This window comes from Micropterus dolomieu, linkage group LG09 (assembly GCF_021292245.1).
Source record: "Micropterus dolomieu isolate WLL.071019.BEF.003 ecotype Adirondacks linkage group LG09, ASM2129224v1, whole genome shotgun sequence".
In the NCBI taxonomy this organism is placed as follows: domain Eukaryota; kingdom Metazoa; phylum Chordata; class Actinopteri; order Centrarchiformes; family Centrarchidae; genus Micropterus; species Micropterus dolomieu.
The window spans coordinates 18,203,881-18,225,882 of record NC_060158.1 but is presented as its reverse complement, the minus strand read 5'-3'; the positions used below and the strand labels follow the sequence as shown (position 1 = coordinate 18,225,882).

Genomic DNA, 22,002 nt, shown 5'->3' with positions numbered 1-22,002 from the left:
TCAGGGACGGAGGATCCAGAGGAGACCCACCTTCATAAAAGTTATTAGCAAACATGTAAGGAGCCTAGCTAATTAGGATAGCTATGTTAACGTTAGAATACAGCTGTCGAAGTTAGCACGTATACATAGCTTGTGGTCAAGAGGTGCGTTCGAGAGGACTGTGGCTGACTTTTGCTGACTTGAAAGTCTGTGAGCTGCAGGCGACTGCAGGGGTCGGGTATGAAAACAGTAGCCTGTAGCCATGCAAGCCCAACTTACCACACATCTCCACAAACACACATTCACTACTTATGCTACATTTGTGTACAGATGGTGAAATAATATAAGCAGTAGGCCTACCGTATGTAACAGCAAGGGCATCACTTTGGGTTGAAAAGAGGTGGTGATATAAGGTTTGAGAATAGGGGTGTGATGAAAGACTTTGGTCACGAGTACAAGAGCAAAAGACACTATTTATAAGAAGTATTTGATGAGGTTTTAAGATTTTAAGCATTAAACTCTTAATCTCCTGCTTAGTTTTTTTTAAGAGTACACGTAGCCTACAAGAAGACCAGGGGTCTCCGTCTTACCGATTCCAGCAACATCCATGAACACAGAACATTGCAGAAAAATGTCTACGCACACACTGCTCTCAACATTGGAATACACATGAATAAAAACATTACTCACTAGCCAACTTATTTCTGCTCTCCTTGCCTTTCCTTCTAATATTTCCACATAAGCACTGAACATACACCTCTGCTGCAAACACAGAGGCTCGCCCTTTTTCCCTCTCCCTGTATTTGTCGCCCTGTTGGCCAAAATGACACAGCACTCGCGCACCTGCAGGTGCGTGGAGGAGGCATACCACGTGGCGGGGAAACCAAAAAAAAGGAAAATTGTATGAATTGACTGTTTATGCCAAGAGTCTTAATGTGTCAAAAATGGGCCGAACCATCCCCTGCTGCATTAGGGGTGTTGACCTCTTACCTTCCAAGAGGACGACGACACAGATTGGACCCAACTGGACGAAACACTGAAGATGCATCTTTCTAGCACAGCCATTCAACTTAGCCATAATGAAGACACTCACCTGAGCACCGATGTGAAGAAGATCACGTGTAAGCTAGCTGGATAACAAGACGTAAAATACATTTTGCAAATAGTGTTCAATATATAGCATTATGAAAAGCATGTCTGGGCTACAGAACTGAACTAGCTACAAAGAAAAATCATGGTATTCGGAGGAGAAAGATATGAATGTAACTTTATGGAATAGATTCAGGCCAGCTAATATTAAAGCAACATTAGCTGTTAACAATGTTGTTAGTTTTTCTTAACAAAAGACCAATGTTGAAAACAGAGCAACATTTACACACACTGCTGTGTTGCTTACCTTTGATGTGAGGGTCATTTTATCTCCGTTTTGCATCTCAACACGTTCTCACTCCCGACTCGTCGCATATTGACGCTTTGTCAAGGCCCTTTGGCGTAGCTTTTTAACGCCCTGGGTACCCCTTTAGCGCCATTTTTAGACTTTTAGGGCTCCGTGGTCACTTACCAACAACAAATATGCAATGTCCGGTTAGACTTTTAAAATAAATTGCAATTTGGTTAGATTTAGGCACAAAAAGTACTTGGTTAGGTTTAGCCAACAAAACTACCTGGTTACGGTTAGGAAAGGATCATGGTTTGAGTTAAAATAACTACGTATGTCAGTAAACACGCAAGTTAACTTACGTCACTTACGTATCTTACACAATTTACGTAACTTGCTTAACTTAAACAAAAATATTTAATGTAGACTTTTTGTTTCACACAGGAAACGAACCACGGTCTCCTGGTTCAAAGTTCGGGTTCTGGCCCTCCTTCCACTCCAATCACCTCCTCACTCACTTTTCTGTTTAATATCATATACCTACCTTTAGCGGTACAGGGCTTCCCAATGCGTTGAACTACGACGCTATAGGGATCCCCAGTGCGTTACAAACTGATGCTGATGGGTCTTGACCATGCATCCATATGTGACGAGTCAGAGAGTCAGAAAGGGTTGGTTTTTCAGCAAATTTCTGTCCAAGAGTCATGGGACATATGTAACGTACATAAGGTCAGGTACACCTTTTCAACGGTCATACGTATATGTCGTTTTGGGACAGTTAATAACCTACTTGTTTTATTGTTTAGGGATGAGGACGTATGATTTTCTTCATCTGCACGGTGTCTTAGCAAATGTACGTTACTTAGAAATGGGAGACCAAGGGACAGGACCTTCATTGAAACAGGAACAAGAAGTTAAGATGAGGCAACTGAAAAGGGCTGATTCTAACAATGAAATTGTGAAATATCTCAGACATTCTGTGTGACAGCCTGTCCTCTACATTCTTGCTTTGTGCAAAAAAAGAATCGATAGGGAAGCAGGCTTTTTGGCTGTGGGGACCTTTAATCTTTGTAACCTCTTACGATTTTAAATATGATAATTTCTGACCTAGTTTATTAGGGCTGCAATTAAATATTCTTTCAGATTGGTCTGCCAATGATTATCTCAATTAATCATTTTATTTTATGTCACAATTTCTCAGAGTCCATGGTGACCTGATACAACATTTAAGTGCTGAATAATAATCACTAAGCAATGTTAAATAGATAGAGTCCTAATTAACAAAATGTATAACAATAAACAGTGTCTGGGGTTCTGCTTCAGTTTGCTGATGAGTATTTTTGTAGCGGTGTAGCAGCAAAAAATTAGTTCCAGTACTGCCCTTATTCACATGTTGGCGTGCCACCGTCCCCCTAAGAAAACCCTTGTGCTATAGAAATGCCCTACACTGATAGTTAGTCTCTAATTTGGTAATGCTAAGTAATAAGTTGTTAATAATCATAAGCATTCATGCATTACAATGAGCTCAGCATTACGAAAGTCTACTGCAGCATGTCAACCCTTTCTTATATGTCTTGTCCCATCCAGGTTTTGATAGGTCAGTTCGCAAAAAAGTGACATTAAAGAGTGCCTCAACTTTATGAAAAGCTGAACATGTTTTAACAAAAAGGTACCTGTTAAGGTTACCCTCAGCCCTGTATTCTCTGTGACACTAACAATTACACGGTATCTGAACATAAGCCAAGAAAAACCACAAGCTCGCCCAGACATGTCACATAAAACCTATAATTTATTAATTTCAGTCAAATCTGACATAGTAAAATGCAGCTTTAAAAAATACATGTGGCTTCAGCTGTCAGAAGGTTGAGGGAACACAAGGGGAGACGTATTGCTTCGTGGTTGACTACTTTTTTTTCCCATTTACAGCTGATAAATAACAACATACCAAACATAGGCATATATTTACACATCAACAATATTACAACAGTACAAAGCCTTCAATGTGTCCTCTCTTGCATTGTGAACTGTTTCTTTTGTTTGTTTTAACATGCAAACAGGTTTTAAACAACACTGCTTTAAAAAAAAACGTAACTTTACACAGTCATGACAACGGCTGATAAAACACTAAATACACCTTGCTGTTGGTTTCTTTCCCATTACAGCATCTGACCCCAGAGGAAACAGACAGGCATCGTCACACTGACTTGCTCTTCTGCTGCCCTCAAGTGGCCCCAAAACAAAACAACAAGTACTTTGACATTCCAGCATCATCTTCTAAAAATGCAATTCCACATGGTTGAACCTCTCTGAACATGGCACATGAACGTTTGTCACCTCAAAATAAATAAATAAACAAACAATATATTACAATAAATAACTAGTATAGCACAATTATTCTGCTCTTTGAACACGATGCGCAGAGGTGTGTTTGTGCATGTGTGCGTCATGTACAGGTTAATAGTAAAAATAACTACCACAAGGCCTTTCTTTGACACTGAATATGAACAGATCATGGTGTGACTATCAGCTCCAGCAGATGAAGAATCACTGACTTAGTTTTGTTTATGACTATTCTTCTTATCATCGTAAAGGTGTATATGTAAATGTAATATTTGTGGATATAAATAACTCCCTGTAAAGGAACAATCTCAAGACTCACGTGTGTTATCTCATGGAACACTTCCAGAATAATAAATATCATTTCTTTAGATTTTATATCTGAATAATAAATACTTAAATGGCTCAAGTAAGCTTCCAATTTGAATTAATCAATTTGCAAAAAACTGACTCCACATTCAGTGTCAAAGCATCTACAAGAATATTTAAGACAATGACTATGCTGCTCGTCACAAAAGAATTGTGGTTAAAAGTGAATCTTCACCTTCATATCTTCTCTGATGTTTTTCTTGCAATGAACCAAAGATGCGTTTGGCACAAGAACAGTTTTGGAAATCTAAGTCCTCGCTTGTCTATTTGATTCTTTAAGATCTACAAGAGAAAGCAGGTCTGTGCTCTGAAAGATGAAACACGTGTGGCAACAACATTTATATTATTATAGTATTGCACTTTATCCCCCATGTTTTCTAACTATGCAAACTATGCAAGACGTGCACCGCTACATAACATTTAGGAATCACACTCTTTAGATGTTTCCTCCTACTCAGCAGAAATGAACCACTGAAGTGACTGGCTATGCATGATGCAGATACAGGGCACAGACAAAATAACACAAACATTAATAAGGTTGAGATGTGAAGACTGCTCATGGTCTTATTATTGTCACTCCCCACATCCCAAGCTGCATTTCCTTCCTGGTGACTACAGACTAACTACTGAGTGAATCTTATCAACAAGACAGGCAGCTCCATCACTGATCTGAATAACAAATAGATATTTCCCCCTTGTCACGGCCTTATCAGGAAGATATTGTCAGAATTGGATGATTTGTTTCGTTTGAAATGAACACATTTATTTCAGCCAATATGTAATTGGAGGGCCAAAATAATGAGAACCAACGTTAGAGTGATAACTGTACTACCAAAAATCCTGCTGGATTCTGACCATAACAGAGGAAGTCTTTGCTGTTTACACAAGACCAGTCAGTCTTTTCAGTCAGTAAGAATGAATCACCAGTCAAAAATCTCCCCATGAATATGATTTTGTTGAATAAAGCCATTTCTTAAATTTCTGTTAACATAATATAACTCGAGGATTAAAAAAATAAAGCAAAAAAAAAAAAAGCTCTATTATGGGGCTGTGTTTCCATAGCAACCCAGGGTGAGTAGGCTTTTATCACGCACCCTTGAAATCAGTCATTATAGTGTCAGAAAGCATCTCTGCGAGGAGTAAGATGTGCTTTACATGATCAAAGAGCAGACATCATTCCAGGTCTCATTCAAGGAAATCAAATTCTGTGATTAAAAAAAGACATTCATTCCTAAACAAACCAAGAGCTCTACAGTACGTCTATGCTGCAGGACTCAATGTGACATTTGGCAAAGTAAAATGTATAGGTCCATGTTATTTAAAGTATCAATGTAAAATTATCATTATCTATTCACACAAAAACATCACAGAGAGACAGAGAGAGTGTTTGGCTAAAAGTCAACCAGGAGTAAAATGGAAAAAACAAACAAAAAAAACAAAAACAGGTAGAACCAAAAAACACTTACTACTCACTAACAGTTTTTGAACTTTGCACGTTCAGGAGATCTTTAGTGTTTCAAACATCACATTCAGTAAATGCTCCGACAATGCTTCCTTGTGACAGATACAATACACTGTTAATGTTGCACCAACCCACTGAGGCTGTTAGGTCATCAGTGAGAAAAGGCAAAAAAGCAAACAAAGTGTAGGTATGTTAAAGTGTTGTACTGCTTCAACAATGGCTCCTGCTTCTGTTACATAATATGCCACCACACCATAACCAAAGAAAATCTGTATCATACACCTAAATATCTATGGCATGTATCCTGGAATGTGGCCATCAGGTTCTAAACAAAGCTAACTCCTCTACAGTCGGTTTTGTGTTTGAAAACTGAAATGATGAAGAGGCTATCAAGTCCTTGGTAAAAAGGAACATTCCACCTGCTGAACAGGCTGATAAATAACCAAAAGCTCAACACGAGAACAAAAACAAGGGCATATTCAGCCCAACAGATACTGTACAAACTAATTACAGCGTCCTCTACTCTAGGTCTCAGTTTGGCAAACCTCCATCTTGCTGTGCAGAATCTCTTCCTGCAGACAGTTCACAGAGCGTGTATGAACTTTATTTCTTTTATAAGCACATGTTCAGTGTCATAAAGCCTTTGGAGAACAGGTAGTGTGCAGCTCTGTGTCAGAACACATGGCACCCTATTGTCCACTTGGCACCACTGCTGGTCATGTGATTTTGTTGCTGTGTATGTGTGAGTGTGTGACATTTTGCTGAACAAAGCGTCCTCCATGTCTCACGCACTCTGGGTGCAAGCATTTCCACTGCGCTGTGTTTTTGTGTGTATGTGTCTATGAGGGCATGGGTGTGTGTGTATTGTGTGTGTGTTTAAGCGCGTGGCTCCAGTTTGTGTGACAATTCGAAAAGAGTCTGCTGATTGTCGATAATGTGCAGGTAGTGAACGCTCGCCCTCACCTCTGCACTGTCAACCCCGATTACCTCGTTGCCTAAGAGACAGACACAAAACACGCACATTAGTCATGCAGGAGAGCTTTCTGACATGAACACACATTCGGTACACACACACAGACTGTATTACGGCCATATAAAGAGAATAAAAGCCTGTCTGGAAATGGTTGCTTAGAAACTGTAAGAGAAAACTGAGTGGGAGAAACAACACTCAGGTACAGATGCAATACACCAACTCAGGTGCAGATGGCGGTAGATTCCTCACAATAAATGCATTCAAACACCAATATTTCATCCAACACTAACAGTTTGTCACAAGAGGGGAAACAATAAGTCTGAACATCCCCTGTAACTTAAACTATCTTATAATTTGTGATGTCTTGACTGATGACTTCACTCAGAAGAGTGAGAAGACTCACCTGGCTGATCGCTTTGGCAGTGGCGAATCATTCTCACTGTGTCTGCGATCATATGCTGTTGGTTTAGAAGAAGACACGTTGCATCAGCGCAATACCAGACAATCAACATTTTACAGCAGATTTGAAATGGCCCCATAGCACTAAATATCAACATAAATAACATCTAGACAGTTTTATTCAAAATGATGCAAAGCCTCTTCCTGAGCTGTCTCCTAATGAATTTTGACCTTATTTTTCTTTATGGCAATACAAATGTAAGTGTGCAACAGTTTTACTTTTAGTGATGGTGAGGTGAGTGAAGTTAGAGTCACCTGTTAAACAGAAAGCATGGCACTTTTGCACAATAGAGGTTCGTCTAAGTGAATTTTCAATATATTGTATAAATAAAGGTTTCAATCTATCAGTTAACTCATTGATCTGGAAAAATAGCACGTTCCCTTCAGTCATTGGTCACTTCCTCCTATTCTCAGACCTGACAAATTTACCCGTTTCCACTAATAAAATTTGCACTTTTTTTATGACCACAACTAATTAACTAGCCATTAATGCTGTTTCGGTGCTTCTGACTGATTACGCGGTTTGTTTCTTCTTTTCCCAACTTGTAAAAACTCTGAAAGTTCTTCTTTTTTTCCATTTTGGCAACATGCTGCTCTGTTTAATTACTGTGAAACGAACATATGATGGGAGCAGCTGTGGCTCAGTGGGTAGAGCTGGTTGGCAGTGGGATCACCAGCTCCTCCTGTCCACATGTCCAAGTGTCCTTGGGCAAGACACCGAACTACAAATTGCTCCCGCTCGTCAGGCCAGCACCTTGCACAGGAGCTCGCTGTGAGTGTGTGTGTGAATGAGAGGCAAATTATAAAGCGTATATAACCCATTTACCAAAAATCACTTGGTGATGCATCTTATCGTATTATGAATGTAGTGACCAGATGACAGTATAACAATCACTCATTTAATATGTGGCCTTTGCTGTGTTGCATTTTAAAACGCAAACATTGAAAGGCTGACTCAACTTACCAACTTCTCAAAATTGACCAGGTTGTCATGGAAGGTCTTATTTCCCTCATGGATAAAGGTGATATCTGAGAGCAGGGAATTAGTATTAAGTATTAAGGGTTCATTCTCCAAAAACAATAATGTGTGTGTGTGTGTGTGTGTGTGTGTGTGTGTGTGTGTGTGTGTGTGTGTGTGTGTGTGTGTGTGTGTGTGTGTGTGTGTGTGTGTGTAGAGATGATACCTTTCAGGAGAAGAGGCATGAAAGGGATCTTGGGAGGTTTCATCCTCTTGAAAGATTCCCTATAGGCTTTGTGGTTCAGAGATGGATCCTGAAGAAAGATGGGTGGTAGATGGGGAAAGACAGAAAACAAAGAAAACAAAAAGGATTGGAAAAGGAGATGGGACTTCAACATTTGATAATTAAACCAAAAGGGGATCATATATAAAGCTCTGCATCTATCGCCGTCTCTGTACAGTAAGTGTCTCACCGTGATGAGCTCGAGCTCTGAGAAAAGCTTCTTGAACTTCCCTGGACATTTCTGAAAGGAAGGTGTTTGGTCAGAATTCAATTTAAAATACAGAGCTGTGTGTGTAAATACACTCGCAACGCAACAACACGCACGCTTACCTCCCAGGTTTGATTGAGTCGGCTGACAGCTGCTGTGTTAAGACCCATGATGATAGCAAATGCAGAGTTCAAATTTCTTTGGGCTTTACAACTATAATTACACAGAAGTGTGAAAGTGAGCATAATGAATAAAAATCTAGCTGCTGTTGATACATGCATTTTTATTTGTGTATATTTCTAAGAGTGTGTGTTCTTACTGAGCTGCGATCTTGATGAACTTCTTGAGCAGCTGTACTCTCTTGTTGAGCGATACACACATGAGCACTTCGGACATGACCCACTGCTGGACCTCGTTACAGCGCTGGAGCAGAACTGAGAGTGCTGCCGTGTGGCCGGTACCAGCAGCACGACTGAGTGTGTAGTACACCAGCTCTTGCTGCATGTGGTGAGAGGGAAGGGTGTGAGTCGAAGGTTTTCAGAAAAATGCAACACAAAATGTGTACTCCCTTCACCTCAGGTACCATAACATTATTTTCATTGTTGATTCATCTATCCATTACCTTTTCATTTTCATTATTTGTTTATTCAGTCACAAATCTTCACAGAGCCCAAGGTGACATCTCAGTATAGCTCATTTTATCCACCCAATTGTCAAAAACCCGTATAAAATCAATTAATATCATCAATCATATAAAGCAGAGAAAAGCAGCAAATTCTCACATTTGAGAATGGGAATCAAGCACAAAACATTGTCTGGATTACCTAAAGTTACAATAACTTCCACATAACATTGTAAGAATCAGCCCGTTTTCTACCCCATTTTTCAAAATAAACAGCTCTTCCTGACAGCCGCTCAGCTGCAGGAGACTTTCTGTACTCATGATCCAGCAAGTCTTATAGAGCATTTGCATTTTAAATGCTTATGTTCCAGCAATCTCTATTATGAATATGAATTTATTATAAAGTATGTGACACACCACAAGCATATATTTGTGTGTTTGTGTGTGTGTGTGTGTGTGTGTATACCTCATGGATGGATTTGAAGAGGCTCCAGTCCAAGTGTGTGAGAGCAGCTGCCACATCCCAGGTGTTAATACCTAAGAGTCGCACCGGCCTCCTGCTTAGCTCAGCACTGTCCGTTAAAGGAGGCTGCACACATACACAGCAGAAAGTTAAGTTAGTACATAGAAATATAAATAACACACAGGTACCGTCTATTTACAGGAATAGGGCTATCTCTACATAAGCTAAACAATCTCACCTCATGGGCGGATTCAGCTAACACAACATTCAAAAAATTTAAAAGAAACAAAAAACAATATGGCACAAGTCCATGAGAGCAGTGCCTCCAGCCTACATACAAGCAAAATTGAAAGCCTACAAGGGGCGCGGTGATCCTAAAACATAACTGTTCTGTCCAACTCTGGTTCCAGGCCACTATAATAACTACATTTCTGCATGTGAGCCTGACAATTTATGTTAACTAGTCATGGGTCAGTTGTGGGGTGGTGATGGGGTAGTGGATAAGACACATGCCTTTGGTATGAGAGACCTGGGTTCACACATGGATAGACACATCTACCAATGTGTCCCTGGGCAAAACACTTAACCCTTAGTTGCTCCAGAGGTGTGCGACCTCTGACATATAGTGATTGTAAGTCGATATGAATAAAAGCATGAGCTCAATGAGTAAATGTAAATGTAACCCAGTAGACAATATGCAAAATAAAATGAAATATTACCAGCCTACTAGTTGGACAGTAATTATTTTGAAACTGGAGAAATGCAGAGGATCTACTGGTTTCTTAATGACAGGCTGCTAAATATACATATCAAACAAGAAACCAAAATCCCTAGAAAGGAACCAAAATGCCCAATATTGCAAAATTCTTTAAGGATTCACAACTGAAACTCTACTGTAAAAAACATCCCATTACACTTAACACTTGGCCCTGAAACAGCACTTTCACATCCTTCTGTCACGGTTGGGCAATAGCAAAGTAATTGTGGCTCATACCTCTCTCCTATCGAGTCAGAGTTCATAACAATCACACAGCCTAAATTTTTCCAGCTTGCTTATAATGCGTGACTCATCGTATTACTGTGAAAATGTGTCAGTTGGGGAATTAAAATATTAATTTTCACACCTGCTTTAGCCTGAAGACAATACAGAGGCCAACAACAATATCAAAGGGTGCAAATGCCCAAATAATCCTATCTTTGAGAGCTTGAGGTTTATTTCAAATCTGCAAGCTGCATCTTTAGCCTCTTTTAACGCTATTGAAAAATTGGAAAGATTGACTGAAGCACAAACAGGACAGTGCATTTACGTACCAAGATCTCAGTGAGATCCCTGCGACAGACCATGAGCTTTCCCTGTGGGGTCAGAGACTCTGAATATACACAGTCACTGGGCTGTAACACCCTCCGCTCTGCAGAGACAAATATATACAGAAAAGAAGGATAAGAGAAAGATTATGATAATAATTTAGAGCCAAGAGTGTAGAACAGTAATTCCAAACCTGGGGTACTTGTACTAAACTAATTAGCCAAGTAATGGATAAAATAGACTGCTACAATAATACATTAACAGTTGAAATAGTATAAAGTATTGGATAAATTGTGAATATACAGATAGATAATGGTTAAGCATTGTAGAAATGGTTGTAATACCAAAAGGTAATTTATATGTATTGTATGTTTTATTTTGTGTGTTTGCGTGCATACCTCCGGTGTGTGAGACCACAGCAAGCACCATGTCTTCTTCTGCTCTGTCCATTTTCAGACCCACAATCCTTAGCAGCTCATGGGCCTCAAGTGAGGGGTGTGTGTGGATACTCAAATAGGAATCAGTGCTCACGTACACGCAGCAAATAACTGAGAGACACATGGAATTTATTAATTGTGAAATACTGTAAAATCCAAATGAAGCAGATGCTGGAAAAACGTACAGAGGAGACTCAAGTTAATTTTTGTCAAGTGCTCAACAGACAAAACTGAACACGTATTTAAGAAATTTGCATGTGCACTTTGAAATTAAAACTCATAGCCTTTCATTATGCATAATTGTCCTGGGGAATGCGTTTTGTGTTTTGTATGTATGTGTGGGTGAGTGTGTTTGTGTCTGTTACTCACCCTCTCTAGTGTCAGTCGGTAGACTTCGTAGTTGCAAACTGTTTTCCTTTAAACTCAACTGCTGATACGTTTGTTTACTCTGACAGAGAGAGAGCAGAAGAAGCACAGATGTATAATAAAGTATTTATTCTTCACTGAATATAGTTACGGACTGATAACATCTGTAGCATAGCATTGGTGTCTTCACAGCTCAATTATCACAATTTAACCTCTATGCCTTATTTTAAAATATAAAGCAGTTTACTGTATGACTGAATGTAACTCTTTTAGTTTTCCTATAACTGGTATATTAATTATAATAATTATAATTCATGGTATACTATTGGCATGAAAGACTAATTTAAGGTACTGGAATTGATACTCAACATCACCTGACACAATCAGCTACTTTAACTGGTTTTGAAAAAATAACATCACTGCACAACCGCTTATCCTGCATACAGGGTCGCGGGGACTTAGTATTCATAACATTTTTATTTATTTGTACCATTTAAACATTTGGAAGCTAGCGCCTCAGATTTAAAGTAATAGCAATAAAATGTAGCTGACAGTGCCAAGCAGCATCGATGTAGTAAATATTCCCTCTCACCACCTCCACCATCACCCCCCTTCTCTATGGCTTACCTTTTGGTTTGGAGGGCAGTCATCCACAGTGCTACAGGAAAGAAACAAGCACAACAGTGAGGAGGGGTGAAGGTAGGCATGGGGAGAAAAAAATCAAACACACAGACAGTTATATTTAATAGAACAAAGTCCCTGTGCAGCAGACAAACACACTTACTGTCTGCGGCGCAGAAGTTTCTGAAACTCCTTCAGGTCTTTCTCCAGAGTGGGGAACTCATACAGATCTTCTAAAACACACCTGTACAGGGTCTGACAGAGAGAGGGAAAGAGAAGAAAACCAAGATCTATGACATCACACCCACAATTACAGGTTGTTGACTGATGGGAAAATAGTTGTTTTATCTGGCCCATCAGAAACGCTGGTAACTAGTTGCAGGAACAAGATTTGAATGTCTTAGTCTTTGGTGTTTGAATGTTCTCAGACTTCTACAGTCTACACACAGCTGTAGGATAGCACATAAATCTCAACATGTCAGAATTATAATCGCTAAAAAAGTATAATCAAGTACAAATTATGCTGCGTAGTAGGGCTGGGCGGTATATCGGTATATAATATATACAGTTTATATAATATATACCGATATAATTTCAAAAGAGATATGAAATTAGACAATACCGTTTATACCGATATAGTTTGATGCTGAGTTACTCTCAACAAGATGGAGGGAGACACGTGGCAGGGGAAGTGGGGGAAAAAATGGAGTCAGAGGAGAGTGTGGAGAACAAAGAAGACACAAGAGGAGTTATGAATAGGAAAAGGAAGAAGGATAGTGTCTCAAGTGATGGCAGCCAATCAAGAAGAACTGATGAGAGCCATCAAGTTGGTATGATAACAGAGACAAGAACGGATGGGATCTTCAAGGATTCGCACCAGGTTGGAAGATTCATTGGAGATAAACTCGGAGATGTCCGGTCCATCAAGATAACAATGAGTGGGATGGTTACCATTGACTGTATGTCAAGGTGTCAGAGAGAGCAAGCTTTGAGGATTAAGATGTATGATTACAGCAGTGTGAGATGCTTCCCACTCGGGGCAGAATACAAAAAGAAAGGAGTAATAAGTGGCATACCGCTGTCAGTGGAAGATGTGGAGTTTCGGGGCATTGAAGGTGTTAGTGAGGCGAGAAGACTGACAAGATTCCATCAAGGAGAATGGGAGCAAAGTAATTCCGTGTGTTTGACTTTTGTGGGAGATTTGCCAGAGAGGGTATATTTAGATTACATGTGTTACAGGGTAAGGCCTTATGAAAGAGCTCCATTAAGGCGCTTCTGTTGTCAGGAGTATGGACATGTAGCAGCATTATGTAGAGGCGTCAGGAGATGTGGGAAGAACAACTGTGGAAGAGGGGAGTGTGAAGAGGAACAAGTAAAATGCATTCACTGTGCAGGGAATCACCGTGCGGGGTCTGCGCAGTTTCCGGAAAAATTAAAACAAATAAAAGTGAGTAAAATCTGAGCAGAAGATGGTCTAACATATGCCAAAGCTACCAAGAGACTGGAAAGAAAGCAGGAACGAGCAACAGTGCAAAAGGAACAGGACCTGAAAAAGAAGGACGATGATCAGAATATATGCATCGACAAGAAGCGATTTCTGGCATTTATGGTGGTTAACTGTGAGCAAGTCAGAAAGGATCAAGATGGTGTTGGATGCGGCAAGGAGATTCTTGGACACTGTGGACATATCAGGAGAAGAAATTGACACTACACTGAGGGAAGGATTTACACCATTTCAGAGTCTGAGACATAGAACGGACAATGCATTGAATAGGAGTCCTTTAGGGTGGTCACTGTAAATAGACTGGGAAAACTATTTCATTCAGTAGGTGGCGGTAATGCAACATTTTAGATGCCAACCGCCATACAAACCCAAAGAAGCAGCAGAAGAAGAAGCGGAAGACGAAGATGAAGAATGTTTCTCAAGTCTCTTAATTGCATCCACGTTTCCCTCCCTTGTGTCTTTTCAAGCCAGGAGAGAAGGAACAAGGAATTATGTTTTTAGAGACCTTTCCTTTCCTCCGAAGCGTCACGTAAAGTGACGTCCGTTTCTGATGATGGTGGCAGCTGATCACTGATGAATCAGCTGTAAGTCGGCTCTAACAGCTGTAGAGACTTTTGATGGAGTTTGTGTCGGTTACTAATGAAGTCTCACAGTTATCAGTGCAGAGCAGCATGATTCTGTTACCTGTTTAACAAACACCTGCACATGAAATTATAGGTTACTCATAGCTTATGTCCTGCTCAAAGGCACAGGATAATTTCTACTGGCATAATGCTGATATTATCTGCATTTATATTTGTTGATTCTGATTGTAAATCCATTATTGAATAACCCAGAATATGATCATGATGTCTTGGGATTTATTAGCCTAAATGTTTCAGGGAAATTGAAATGAAGTAACTTCTATCAAAGGTGACGCTCAGTTTTTGGCTTTCCGTTTATTTCCTCTACTGATATCCTTTAATACTACTTGTGTGCGCATTTTACATCACTCGTCATCGATCAATCACTGCCTTCCATCATATCAATCTGACGCTTTTTTGTTTTTTAGCGCAACAGTGCTTTCATTCACACACTGGCTGCTTTCATCAGATGCTTTGCTCGCTTCATTAGATATTTTGGTGCGCTTTAATGACTTGTCCGACTCCTTACGTGTTTACTATGTTTTACTGTTGTCTATTTCGACTAAACACATGAATAGAAAGGATGATAAATTATGTAAAACATGTTTCTTGCAGACAGACTGTCTCACTTTAATTGTCTCCATAATAAAAGTTGATGGGAGAAATTTAAAAACAGGATCTTTCTAATAAATAATTAAAATTGTGTGCGGGGCTTTTGTTGTTCAGACCTACAATGAACACAGATTTTAACAAGACAGTGAATCATAAAACAACTTAAATATAAGACTTTGCAGCGATACACTTTTTAGTTTAGTTTAATGTTGTCTGTTGTAATGTATCAGATCAGTCTGATCCGCTGCAGCGTCCAATCAATATAACGGCTACCCAATAAGGGGGCGTGTCGGTCAGTAAAAGACTTCCGCGAAGGATGCACTGGTGTATCCTCGTTCATAGCTCCTCAGAGATCGCTCCTCGATCCTTGCTCCTCAGAGCGCAAATAAGAGCTTTGGGACGGCCTGATAGATGGCGGAGCAGAACAACTTCTGGTTCAAGCGAGGATCGAGTAAACGACAAATGAGAGACTTGGGGCGAGTTCAATCTCAAAACGTTTTGCACCAGTTTGAAACGTTTTCTGATTGAACTACATGTTTCCTTGCAACGTTGCGCAACATTCTGCAACGGGCTTCGAGGTATGTTTTCTCCCGTTTGGAGGGCGTGTCTGAGGTGTTATCCAATCAGCTGCCACAAGTTTGTAAACACAACGGCGTTAGAAAGGCAAGAAAATGCAGTGCGCTTGGGTACACAGCAGGGTGTTAAAGGCACCACCATTTCCGTTTTGCCACAGTGCTGATCGACACTAGTGATGTGCGATACCACTTAATTCCTATCCGATCCAATACCAAGTAATACCCAGGCTGGTATTGCCGATACAGATACGAATACTTTTTACATATTTTATTTCTAGTTTAATGTGACCTCCCCCCTCCCGTTTCTGTATTTATGAGAGAAATAAGGAGCAGGCTGTAGCCTTACCAATTCAAAATAATAGCTGCATAATGACAAGACATCAAACTTAATATCCTATAACTCATATTCTTTAATTAGAATGAAAATATCCTGCTCAGAACTGCTGCTTCATAACATCATCATATTATTTTGACTTAATCGCAGATGTTTAGCTAAGTTTGCAGTGTTGCCAAAGTATTTCACTGTCTTTGCACACACAGCTCATTATTACCTTCACAGCTAAAATACAGCCAGACATGACTGTTTTTACAGTCAGCCATAGACAGTATTCAATTGCGGGCAATGTAAATGGCTGCAGCGGCTCACTTCAAAGACGCTCCGTCACAGAGCCAGCGCAAGCATGACTTTGACAGGGAGAAGGAAAAGTAGTTCCTATCAACCGAGTAACCTATAATTAGACCATCCTGGTGACAGTAAGATACTTATAATAAAAAAAGAAAAAACACACACTCACTACAGATTACTGTGTTTAGATATAGATTCTTTTATATGAGTATCGATCCTAGAGAAGGAAACGTTGGTATCAGAAATATTGATACTTTAGGATCGATCTGCACATCACTAATCGACACTGTTAAAGACCTGGCTTGTAAAAACAAAAGCACGGTTCATTCAGTGTTTCCCACACATACACTTTTACTTCGGCGGCCGCCCAGGTTAGGTGACACACGGTTGCATTTATCAGAGAAAAACAGTGATTACGTTACAAGTCACGACACTGTGGATATTTCACGAGAGCGGACCAGGTAAAGCGACCAGTCAGATGTTATTCGTTAGCTACCATGTTGGTTTTGTTTTGATAGGCTACGTCTTCAACACGCCTCCTCAACATGCAGCTCAGCTGCTGCTGTGAAAGGAATCACCGGAGGAAAAATCCAGAAGACAAGTTCTGTTTCCTTTCGGTGACTTTAAATAGCCTAGCCTACTACTGATGGAGAAAGTCACTGAAGCGGACATACAGGGAGAGAGAGACGGTAAAGCACCTTTTCCACTGCACGGTACCAGCTCGACTCGCCTCAACTCTACTCGCCTTCTTTTGGTTTTCCATTGTGTAAAAGTTGTACTTGTACCTGCTATCAGGTGCTTTTTTCGTATCACCTCCGTCTTATCTTTCTTTACATTCTGAATAATGTTGAAACGTTTTAACTTAAATCAAGAGACAGCTGTGTGTGCGTTGCATTGAACGTTACGTTGCGGCAGTTGTGTGTGGCGTTCGCTATGACGACCGGTTAAATTGAGGGGTGCTATCTCTGGGTATTATCTGCAATGGAAAACGGACCACGGTCAAACCGAGGTGAGTTGAGCTGAGCTGGTACTGGTAATGGAAAAACGGCATAAGAAGCGGGGAACGCTGATGTGTTTGCAGCGGAGACGTTAGGTCTGTGAGTGGGAAGAGAACTGAAGGAGGCGAATTCAATAAGTGAGTGATACTTAAGATGTAGAATGGAGTATAATTAAAACGGTGAAATAAGAAACAAGCTAAGTTACTAAAAGTAGTAAAAACATGCCCGCTAAAACCGCCCTCCTCCCCAGCCCGCTTAGCAGAAAATATCGACATATATTTTAAACACAGAAACATCAGACAAATCTGTACCTTGTATAACATCAGGTGACTAGGCACACACTGTAGTGTGTGTGCATGGCAGGGAATTAGCATGAAAGCTCAGGAGGCAGTAACACAAACAACACACACACACACCTGCTTATCGCCGTCATTGACCCACCATAGTCTCTCATCCCAATTCCCCTCTCATTCCTCTGTTACTAGGCAACTATCACCTGGGTTACACACTCTATATGAGATTAAACCCATGCCAACCCTCGCACTTTGGTTTCCACGGCAACCCGGCATCGAGCTCTGGAGCCGTCAGGTTATGGAGGGACGAGTGATTGATTAGTGTGTGGATGGGCATGCGGGTGATCGTGTTGTGTGTGTGCGTCTTTCCGCGTCACGTTTCATTCACGGGTATTCAAATCCAATTCAGCCGACCATGTGAAAATACAGCAGGAACACAGCGGATACAGGCAGCATTTGTCGTGAGAAATACAATAATGTGATACTACGCATGAGTACGTTTGTGTTTTCAGTGTTCATGACTGTCCTGTGGAGATAATTAACTTTGTACAATACAATAAGCAGCAAAATACTTTTGGATACTTTTATGGTTATTTGTTGTTTGATATAATGGATGTTTATAATTTTATATAATAAATAATACTCCTCGTTCCTCATGATACATCATGAAAGTGCCTGTATTTTTGTCTCTCTCTTAGTGCTTTGTCAGAAAGAGATGAAAACATCAACTGGATTTCCCAGTGGAAGAAAGCTGACACACAGTTCAGTTCAACAGGAGATGCAACAAACAAAAAGATGAGGCAAGACACACACACACGCTTTTCAGCGCTCTGTCTTTTTCCAAAAAGTTTTTGATGTCCTGTCGAAAAACCCCATTTAAGAAAAAGCGGAGAGATAAATGAAGATGAAAGAGACACCTTCTACAGTTCTTCAGTGAAATGCGTGAAAGGACACCCGAGGATCAAACTCCTTGTCTCTTGTATTTCACTGATTTAGAGTAAGAAAGTTAGGAAAAAATCAGATGTGGTGGTGAAGGCGAGTAGCGCCGTACCTTCATGAAGCTCCTGACGTGCTCCTCATCCTTGAGAAAGTCCTTGTAGAGCCTGCTCCAGTGGGAGACCAGCTGCAGTACCTTGCGCTTCCTGAAGAGGGTGTCTTTGCCCTCCTCCTGGCCCCGGCAGCGGGCAGTGCTATAGGTGAGAGCCGTCAAGGACACAACAAAGGAGAATGTGTGTGTGTGTGTGTGTGTGTGTGTGTGTGTGTGTGTGTGCGTGTTTGTGATTGTGTGTTTGGTTGCCAGTAAGGATATTGTCCCAGTAGAGCCTGACAGAGGTCATTGGTGGACATGAACACCAGGTAGGTCAACAGGAAGTCATCCAGCAGCATTTCTGAAACATAGGAAACACATCAGTCACTACAGAGGCAAAGTGGTCCGAATAAAGTTCTTGACTTGTGAAATTAGGATGTGCAAAGTCACATAAAAGTATAATTTAGTTTCTTCCTTTGTCCCTCACTTCATCTCTGATCAGCCACATTACAAATAGACTTAACTTCAAGAATAATCCTTCCGGTCCCTTTTCATTTGCCCCTATGTAGCTTTAATGTGATAATCAGTAATTTTACATCAACAATTTGATCAGTGACGATGTGTAAGGGGTGCCTTGTTTTGTTTTTGGGGCCCACAAATGTTTTGGGTTTACTTTCAACACTCATGATGTAATTTTTGTCCACAACAGGCAACAGTTTTCAGTTACAAAGCTCAAAAAACTCATGAAAGGCTACAAAAGGCAGAAAAAATAAGCAACAAGCTGGTGAAAATAGTGGAGCATTTAGCAGAATGTGTACCATTAATATGCACTGTCCCTTTCATATAAATAAACAAATCAACTTAAAAGGTGATATAATGTTTTATGGCTGTGCCCTTGCGTCATAACAAAACAGTCTTCATGTCTTGTGCATAATTTTATACACATTCAGCCTATTTAGCTGAAGCATGACTTTGGGATTGCAGAGGTTAAAGGTTGCTTGCTTACGTTGCCAGCCACTGCCAATTAACTGCCACCTACACCACAGTCCTGATGCTGATGGTATATTTTTAGTGTTTAAGTTTTAATAAATGATACCTAAAGATGCCCTCCCCCTAAATATTAGCTATGACTGCTGCCTATTTTGTCATGGACATGTAAAAGCAAACCTTTTAGTCACTAAATATATACAGGGTTTTCTTTCTATTGGCTCATTATTTACTTCAAAAACTAAAAAAATTCTGATGTGCAAGTGAGACAGAAAGAGTGCGTGTGTGTGTGTGTGTTTGTGACTCAGCAGGTGCTCAATGGGTAAGAACAGAGAGCCCTTGTGGCAGATGGGTAATGAGCCATTGTTGGTGGTGTGAGGGAGCTATGGTGTGTGTGGTGTCAAACTCTTTCCCGGGGAAAATGTGTGACCCAAATATGGCTCTGTCGGGCAGAGAGCAAAGAAATCAATTATAGAAGACTGAGCAGAGGCCGCGGCATTAATATTTGATCAACTGTCTCCTCTTTAGAAATAAAAACATAACTTTTCTCAGGAAATATTTTTAGGCAGCTCTGACTGAGCTTATCACTTTTTCAAAACCCTCATCTCTTACATTCATTTCTTGTTTCTCTTTTGAGCCCATCTTTGGATGCAGAGTTCCTCCTTGACCAGCTACCAGTCTTGTTTGCCGCTCTCACTCATCCACCCCCCTTCCCTACACCCCCGGCTTTCATTTTCTCCTTCTCGGCAGTTATATTTCCTCCCCGCTATGACTCTCCTCCTACGCTCGCCCTCTTTCAGCTCTCTGTGATGATAAATATCCATTTTCATCTTCAACATATGCCCTCTGCGTTTGCCTGCTGGCACGCACAAAGTCAAACACATACACTCATAGACACAGCGAGAGACACACACACACACACACACACACACACACACACACACACACACACACCCCCCCACCCTGATGAATAACTCATTCAGTTCTGACCTTGGGGACTTTATCTCTTGTGAGAGAGAAAGGAAAAAGGGAGAAACTGTGTGTGTGCTGAACTAATCGCAGTAACCTGATACTGTGATTTTTGTTGTTAGTGTTTTCATGTGTACATGGGGAGGGGTGGTTGGGGTAATCACGCTCACTCTCTGTGGAAGCATGTTCGAGCCTGTTCAACATGCTGCACAGCTAAGCCCGCTAAAACAACACATTGATGCTCAGCACTTACACACACTGACACACTAATCTGCTCACCCCTCATGCTTATTCAACACACAGACGGAAACATGCACACACACATACAAACATACAAAGATACAGAGACAAAGACAGCCAAACAGGCACATACACTTGATCTGCATCCCTGCTTTTGCCTCTCCCTCTGTGCCCACAAAAAAATAACATAAAATCAACCAGGGCCTTGAGAAAAAAGGTTGACTTTTCTCTTTTGAGTGAATAAATATCAGGCAGCCTTCTTCCACAAAGACTATCTTAGTTCTCTCTCTCTCTCACTCTCTCTCCTACATTCATCCCTCTTTCTTCGTTTGCTTCCTGCAATTCAGTGAGATGGCTCCCTGTGGACCGCTGGGAACTGGTGGTGCTGAGGAGTTGATAGATAAAGACGCCTTGTCTTAAAACGGCACAAAAAGCAGGTTTTATAAAATACAGGTTGGGACCCAGATATCCCCGTGTGGTTGAAAGTATTATTTTACTGAACGTGGGCACGGTGGTACTAAATTTAAAAGAAAGATCCACTGACTATGACAAGAAATGTGTTTATATTTTTACTAACAGGCTTCGGTCTTTTTATCTATGCAGGAAAGATGATCTTATCTAACAATATTTTAAGATAAATGGGGGCACATATTGTAGTCACCATTACAACCTAAGTCAACTCACATCCACACGCACTTTGATTAATGGATTAGTCAGTCAAGAGATATTTAAGCTTGATAAATAGTAAAAATGCCAAATATTCTCTGGTTCCGGCTTCTCAAATTTGCAAATTAGGGAGAGAGACATGCAACACAGGTTGCCTCCAGACTTGAACTGGGAATGCTGCGGTTCATGTTGAGCCACGGGGGCAAGGTAGTCTGTGGGCTGTTTGCCTGGGTTGAATGTAAACTGAATACCTTTGGATTATTGATCAGACAAATCAAGATATTTAAACATTTCACAGTGCCAAATTTTCACTTTTTATTTTATTACTTTCTAAAATTTTATATATCAAACAATACACTGATTATGTGCAAAAGTAGTCCAAATAAATCTAAATGAAAATCATTAGGTGCAGCCCTATTTTTAATGTGGTCTTTGTGCTCACTGCGGAGCAATAAACAAATAACAAAACAAGACCTGAGGTAAAACAGTAGTACTGTAACTGCTGCACTCTCAAAGAGCCGCCCGATATTGTACTGCAGACTTGAGGATTGAGAAAATGAAATATGACGGGTAACAAACCACTGAACTTGTTTGCAGCAGAAATGCCTACAGCTCCCTGAGGGAATTGTTTCACAAACCCAACAGAGCATTTAACATCTTGA

General features: G+C 40.5%; 1 protein-coding gene across 4 annotated transcripts in view; it reads right to left on the bottom strand.

The window, feature by feature from the left end:
- Positions 1-3,128: 3,128 nt before the first annotated feature.
- rapgef5a (Rap guanine nucleotide exchange factor (GEF) 5a) overlaps positions 3,129-22,002 on the bottom strand; it is a 60,812-nt gene continuing 41,938 nt past the window's right edge. For all 4 annotated transcript variants that reach the window (XM_046059146.1, XM_046059147.1, XM_046059145.1 and 1 more), the window contains 15 exons: positions 18,761-18,839; positions 18,503-18,647; positions 12,385-12,476; positions 12,228-12,258; positions 11,604-11,682; positions 11,196-11,345; positions 10,803-10,900; positions 9,495-9,617; positions 8,726-8,904; positions 8,529-8,619; positions 8,389-8,439; positions 8,142-8,229; positions 7,922-7,986; positions 6,902-6,956; positions 3,129-6,520 (listed from right to left, as the gene is read on the bottom strand). In XM_046059146.1, coding sequence (XP_045915102.1) covers positions 6,402-6,520; positions 6,902-6,956; positions 7,922-7,986; positions 8,142-8,229; positions 8,389-8,439; positions 8,529-8,619; positions 8,726-8,904; positions 9,495-9,617; positions 10,803-10,900; positions 11,196-11,345; positions 11,604-11,682; positions 12,228-12,258; positions 12,385-12,476; positions 18,503-18,647; positions 18,761-18,839 — 1,445 coding nt within the window. In that variant the 3' untranslated portion in view covers positions 3,129-6,401. The remainder of the gene's footprint in view (positions 6,521-6,901; positions 6,957-7,921; positions 7,987-8,141; positions 8,230-8,388; positions 8,440-8,528; positions 8,620-8,725; positions 8,905-9,494; positions 9,618-10,802; positions 10,901-11,195; positions 11,346-11,603; positions 11,683-12,227; positions 12,259-12,384; positions 12,477-18,502; positions 18,648-18,760; positions 18,840-22,002) is intronic.